Here is a 7431-nt window from a genome sequence, read left to right as displayed (position 1 = left end):
AGTATTCATAGCATTAATTTCATTCGGTGATATAAGCATGAGGGGGTGCTCAAGTAAGAGCACAATCAACGTCTTCAGAAACATATATAAGCATGAAATCAGTCTGACGTCTTAAAAGGATAAACAAGTTTAAATTACAAATGAACACTTTAATTAATTTTGTTTCCTTTAATTTGTCTCATTTTCCAACTTTTGACTCCCAGTATCCATCTAATAAGACAAAAGGGTAAAAGGAAAAAAAAGAAAAGAAGGGCTGTCTGTCTTATTGAACGTCAAGCGAGTTATACATGGCTGACATATATACTATACAAGTAGAAAAATGACCACTGAATTTTCGAGCATCAGATCCCAGCTGTCTTAAAAGTCTAAGTTTTCAATCTCTAGATAACATATCCAGAACGTCATGTATAAAGTTTTAAAATGTAAAATCAAAATGTATAACCATTGTCTCTTGTCGTTTTCGACTAATTATGTGTAGCAACCTAAATTACTAACCTAAGTACCCAATAAGTGACAATAAGGAAATGGATTTGCTTATAGAATTAAACAACTTTGAAAGAAAACAAATTAGCTGCCAAACTTAGCTGCTACGTTGAAAATGAAAGATATATTTGTTTCTACTTCACATGCTATCCTTTTAAACGCTCCAAATTAAAGAGCATGACTAGATGAAAGTGTGTTTGGAAAAACGCTCGATGTTCATACACATCTATTTCTACAAACATGTATATTTTACATTAGATTTATAAATTTTCATCATGCTTAATTACTACATATTCTCACCTTAATCTTTTTATTTAACCATAATAGATGTCATTTGGTGTAAATATTTCCGGAAAAGTACCTTCCGTGGGATTTTAAGTCTCAAAGAGGGTGTAAGAAGTTTAGAGAAATATCTGGACAATGTTGAGAAGATATAAAAAAGCAGACTTTTTTTTTTTTGGTGAAGAATTTTTTTTATTAATCTCCACGAATAGGTACAGTATTCTCAGCTACTTACAATCTGCCTTTTCTATTAGTTCTCTTCTAACTTTCCTATTTTATGCTTCATATATAACTTTACATCTGCTTCTAATATCTATAACATGTAATCTATGAACTCTCTAATTCAAACTAAGTGTGTTGCTCATTCCCTTTCTTTGTTATACCCTGCTTCATGTTGAGGAATATTCTTCTCCGCATTTTACACTCTTGCTTTATCTGTTCAATCACAAATTCAGGTCGTGGTAATTTGGATTCCCAGTAAGCCAGGTTTCTTGCTTTCCAAATATGATAGACCAGTGCTACCATAATTGCAATGACAAGAGCCCTGCAACTTCTACCTTTAGTGCTCCTTGCTAACCTCCTCCATATCCCATTTATGTCCATTTGTTGCACTCCACTTCCTGTCCAGCTAAGTACACCTTGTAGGCAGATCTGGGAGAATGTACATTCAAAAAACAGATGTTCTATGGTCTCTATATTGATACCACGCATTACACACTTGTCATCTTGACTGATGCCCAACCTATATAGTCTATCTTTTGTTAGTAGTCGTTTATGCATCACCAACCAGCAGATGAAACTGTATTTTGTCATATTTTCTCTGCTCCATATCCATCTCCACCAAGGCCAATTCTCCTGCTCCCCCATTCTCCAATTGTAGCCATTGCTCACTGTATATTTGCCTTGAGCTTTAAGCCAATCATTTATCACAAAACCAGGTACAAATACATCTCTTGTAGTGCAGACCTTTTTTCAGTACCAACAACAGCCTTTTTTCAGTACCAACAACAGTCAAGTGGTGGGACATATTGCCACCAAACAATACCTTTTAAGTAAATATTGTTAATCCATTTAACCCACAGATTGTCAGCTTTTTGGGCAATGTTCCAAATGTACTTTTCTATTGTAGCTTCATTCTATCTCTGGAACTCTTTTATTCCCGGTCCTCCTTCTCTCTTTGACCTGCATACCAGTCCCCAAGCCACAAGTGGGGGTCTATTTGTGATCACTTTGCCATCCCATAGGAAGTTTCTACAAATTGCAGAAATACCTTTAAGTACTGACTATGGTAGAATAAAAATGAAAGCCCAATAGCTGTGAACATGGAGTAGGACTGAGTTAATTAGCATCACTCTCCCAGCATAGGAGAGATGTCTAGTACCCTAACTCCTTACTCTTACTGTTAGTCTCTCAATCAGAATTTCACAATCCATTTTAGATAGTTTCCTAGCTGAAATTGGTACTCCAAGATATCTGAAAGGCAGAGTGCCTTTTGCATAGCCAGTCAGCTCCAGTAAGTCTGCCTCACATTGGGGTTGCATGCTCACACTTAAAATATTTGATTTTGATGCATTTGTGCATAATCCAGAGGTATTGAAAAATGTCTTTAGTCCTCTCAGCATAAGGAGTACAGACTGGAAGTCCCCTCTGCTAAATAATAATATGTCATATGCAAAGCATAGATGATTTAGCCTAAGACTTTTGCACTTTTCATGAAACCCAAACTCTTGATGTTTTGCCACCTGATTCATTATTCTTGTAAAATATTCCATGCATATAACAAATAGAAGAGGAGAGATAGGGTCCCCTTGCCTTAGCCCTCTTCTACCTATTATATTTCCATACAGCCCCCCCCCCAATTAATTGCAATACAGTATTTGGCAGTTGTGATACAGTTCATAGTCCATTTAATGAATTGGTGTGGGAAATCCAGTGCATGCAATATCTCTTCCACAAACTCCCATTCAATAGTATCATATATTTTTTTCAAGTCAATCTTTATCAAGCAGTTGCTGGTAGTGTGCTTTCTGTTATACAGCCTAACCAAATCCTGGCAGATAAGAACATTTTGAGCAATAGACCTCCATGTTACAGATGCACTCTGATTAAATTAAAATGATTTCTGGTAGTACCTTCTTCAGTCTATTAGATAGCATCTTTGAGACTATCTTGTATATGGTATTGCAACATGTTATAGGTCTATAATCACCAATTGTTTCAGCATGATCCTTCTTAGGTACTAGAGTGAGTATAGTTGCATTCCATACCTTCAAAATTTTACCATATCTGAAAAACTCCATCACGCCAGCTAAGAGGTCATCTTTAATAATCCCCCATCAGTCTTTGAAGAACTGACTACTGTAACCATCTGGTCCTAGTGCTTTATCACATTATATCTCCCATAGGGCTATTTTCATCTCTTGTTCAGTGAATTATTCTACAAGCATCTTTCTATGCTCCCCTAATACCACTAGACCTTCCCTCATAGTTGAGCTACAAACTCTGGTTTTGCCGGTGCTTGAGGATCCCAGTAGAGATGTGTAGAATTCAACAAAGCTTTGTGTTATCCCTGGTAAGTCATTAATGATATCTCCATTGTTGTTGCTGATTGTGAATATCCTGTTGGTATTCCTTCTGGCTTTGAGTATACTGTGAAAAAACTTAGTGTTCAGGTCTCCATAGTTCAGCCATTGAATCTTATATTTCTGTATGAAGTATTGATCTCTGGCTAGCTTCCATTTATGATAATCTTTAGTAAACCTCATTTCATGCTCTATTAGTTGTAGATTCTTAGGATCCTTATGCAATTTATTTTGACATTCATCTAGCTCCTTCTTGGTCTTTTCTGTATTGACTTCCACTTCACTGAAGTTTACTTTGTTTATTTCTTGGAGGGTGGATTTGAGCCTCTTCAATTTTCCTACCAAACCAAACATTTTTGAGCCAGTTATACCTCTCTCCCAGCTAAGTTTAACTGCCCGCTGGAAGTTTGGTGCATGACTCCACATGTTGAAATATTTAAATCTGCATTGGTTAGGTTGCTCCCTATTTTTCCAGTTTATTATTACTAGACAATGATCCATTAACCCTTCATTTCCAAAGTGTGCTTCAGAGCTTGGTAGGGTGGTAATCCAGTCACTATTGACTAGGACTCTGTCAATTTTACTGTAGACCCTGCTGCTGTCACCATGCTTGTTATTCCATGTGTAAATTGCCCCCGATGATCTCAAATCCTTTAAAGAACATACTTCAACACAATGCTTAAAATCTCTTATTTCAGATAGAGACACAGGACTACCAATTCTCCCATCCTTGTTGAGAACACAGTTGAAGTCTCTCATTACTACTCATGCCCCTTGTATTGTACAATGAACCCCCTCAAATTATTGCCATAGTTCTCTTCTTAAAGCCTGATCATTGAATCCATACACTAGTGTCACCTGGAATATCAGCTTAGTCCCTCTATGTATCACATCATAATGAATCATTTGTGAGGCCCTTACTTTTATATTAACTTCAAAAATTTGTGGCTTTCAGAGTAACCAAATCCTACCACCAGGGTGATAGATGAGATTTGTAGTGAAAAACTAACCATTGCATAGGTTAAAGGCTTCTACCTGAGCTTTGTACCTTTTAACCTTTGTTTCCGGGAGTCCAAATAGACCAACTTTACAGTTGTGCATAAACAGATTTATTTTTTCTGTTTTGCTTGTCTATACAGACCTCTGGTGTTCCAAAATCTAATTTTATCCGGCATGAGGGGGGTCTTCCCCACCCCTCCTCATACCTGGACTCATCACTGTGGTATTAACTACACTACTAGTTGAAGCCTTAGTCTGATTCACCCTTGTTATCAGGCCTGTGTTTGTATCATTCTCAGTTTGCTTCATTTTCCCTCCTACACCTCCTTCTCCAGGTTTTCCATCTTTATTGTTTACCATTACTGAGTTGTTTACCTCCCATAGAGATGCAAAAATATTGCTAGTAGTAACAACAACCTCTTTGTATTGCAGTTGTTGTCTAGGTCTTCTAGGGTTGTGATGTATTTCCTTCACTATGTCCCCTTCTGGCATACTTTTCTCAGCTGGTCCCTTGCCTTTTGGAATGTTACTCATCTAGGCTGCTTGAGTACCTTCTATCTGCTTGTTCATCTTTCTACATTGTTGCTTGTCATGCCCATATATCTTACAATGATCGCATAGTATAGGTTTCCATTCATACTCTACTTTCTGTTTGATTATCTGCCCAGTTTCACTTTCAAACATGATTATGTCTCGGTATGCTTGATTCAGTTGGACCTCAACCAGTGCCCTAGCATACATCAGCCTCTCTTTCATAGTTGTTGTTGTATCAACTTTCACTGGTTTTCCAACCAATCCTGTTATTTTTGTTAGTGTTGTTTGCCACCAATACTTCAAATCCAGCCCTATCAGCTTAATCCAGATAGGCTTTCTCTCTCTAGAATGAGAGCTCCTCTCAGCTAAGGCTGGATGGCAAGAAAATCGAAGACTGGCGGGAGAGGGAAAGGAACAAAGAGTAACCTACCGGTGCTAAACATGGGGGAAATGGGGATTCCCCAATCAGATGATGCAAAGAAGACGAAGAGTGTGAATGTAATTTAGGGAATAGTTCTACTGGAATTGGAGCAGATACCGTAGTTGATGGTGACTCCAATGGCAGCAAGCAGGGTAAATGGTACACCAATTGCAGCTACTGGTATGCCAAATGCAACCACTGGAGAACAAAACACAAGCAGGGCATCCTGGGCAGATCTAGTTGATGCAGAGGAGAAATCCGAAATTGAGAAAGGTACAACCCAAAAACTTGACCCTAGTCCAAAATCATGGAGTAATATAGTTGGAAAATCAAAATTGAGGGAGGATTTTGACTTAGTAGCAGCAGAAAACCCGACTACTAATATAAAAATCACCATGGATGATGTTAAGGAGGAGATAGAATACTGGCAATCAGTTGTAGTTTGCTATGTGTTGGGATCGAATCCCCCCTAACAGTCATAGAAGAGAACTTTAACCGTATATGGGGAGCTCTAGGGATAGACAAAATTGCTCAAACTAGTAAAGGGGTCTTCCTTGTTAGATTTCATAGTGTGGAAAAGCAGACTTATCAAATGCTTTTTCGACAATTTTGAGAAAATCAAAGAATTAGTACTGCCAATTGTCTGCGTCTTGGTGAAAGAAGGAACCATCTACCTAACTTGTAGCCTTAAAAAGAAGAATCCAGATAGTGCAAAATCCTTTTTATCTTTGTTCTACATATATATGAATATGAATACAAGAGAATCGTGTGAAATGTCATATTATTCTATCAAACTGTCAAGAAAAGAGACCATCACAAGAACTCAATGGCTGGGCTGCCTTATCTTCACTACAAGGAAAGGGGGATACGACGACACTTAATTAGTCACCTTTCTAATAAATGTAGGAAAAAAACTAATTTACTGACACTTATGGAAAAAGGTTGTAAAGTTAATGTCATTTGATGATAAAAGTCGGGAATACTATTACAATTTTTATAGATGACACAATATTACGATATATTTAACGACCTTTCCTAAAGTGGGGAATTTACCGTATTCAATTTTTTTAATTAATTACTTTAAATGTAGAAACTATATCTCCAATTCTACAGCGGCTTCCGTGAAGACCTAATTCTTTTAGGTCTCCTTCACCCTTTGCGGCTGCAATCTCTTCTCGTCAACCGCAGTGGTTCCACCATTCATAATAGCTTATTGTTGGCCTGTGATTTCTTCTCTGCCTTTGGCGTCATGGTGGAGGGAGAAAGATGCAACATGAGAATTCCCTTTCTCTTTAATGTTTAGATCTCTCTTTCTCTGTTGTGACCAGGTATCTGCTTTGTTCTCAAATCTTTCATATTTCAATTCTTCTTTTTTATTGATAATCGTACATGACTTAATTACGATATTTAGAGATTTATGATACGGTTTTGATGAGGTAGTTTGCCTACACAGTTGGTACTTTCTCAAAATTTGTGGTACTCTTGTTATGTGCTTTCATATATTCACTAAATCTAATTTTTTTCTATAAAGCATTAAGGTTAATTTTGTTAAATTCTCCATCTTGCTTTAAATAAGTAAATCATAATCTAAATTTAATGTATAGTGATGAATGTTACTAGTGTTTTCCTTCAAAGAAATTCAGATGATTGATTGATAGGGAATATGTTGTTCTAGTGAAGAATGACATTGATGCCAATTATACGAATATATCACATATGATTATGGTAATGTCCTTCTATATTTGATGGATAATTCTCTATTAATGTTTTTTGTTTTCAACTCATGATTATTCGTGCTTGTTGAAATGAAAGGTAACTTATGATGTACTTAATTTGGGTATCTCTATTACAATAAAGGAGATGATGGTTATAAAGAAATTGCATTGTTAAAGTTCACTATGCGAAATTGTTCGTACTAATTGTTTTGAAATTATAGGTTACTGCTACATCGACCCGTCTTTCTTATCTTTGTCAAAACCTATCAAATGGACAGATACACAAGTGAATGAGAAAGGGATCTTTGGAAGGAAGTGTAGAAAGAGTGGAAGAGGAGTTGAAGAAGCGAAGACATCTCTTGTTGTTCTAAGATCGAATAGTTAGATTTTGCCTGAATATTGATAAATAGTTTTA

The 7431-nt window shown here is 36.7% G+C and overlaps 1 protein-coding gene across 1 annotated transcript; it reads right to left on the bottom strand.

Moving 5' to 3' along the window:
• Window positions 1–3197: 3197 nt before the first annotated feature.
• LOC142171806 (uncharacterized) lies at window positions 3198–4106 on the bottom strand. Its single transcript, XM_075235511.1, has one exon. It carries the CDS (start codon window positions 4104–4106, stop codon window positions 3198–3200), a length of 909 nt encoding a protein of 302 aa, XP_075091612.1.
• Between the last annotated feature and the right edge of the window lie 3325 nt (window positions 4107–7431).

Source organism: Nicotiana tabacum, chromosome 17 (genome assembly GCF_000715075.1).
Source record: "Nicotiana tabacum cultivar K326 chromosome 17, ASM71507v2, whole genome shotgun sequence".
Taxonomy (NCBI): domain Eukaryota; kingdom Viridiplantae; phylum Streptophyta; class Magnoliopsida; order Solanales; family Solanaceae; genus Nicotiana; species Nicotiana tabacum.
Note: the sequence above shows the minus strand (reverse complement) of the source record. Positions and strands in the feature narration are given on the sequence as shown.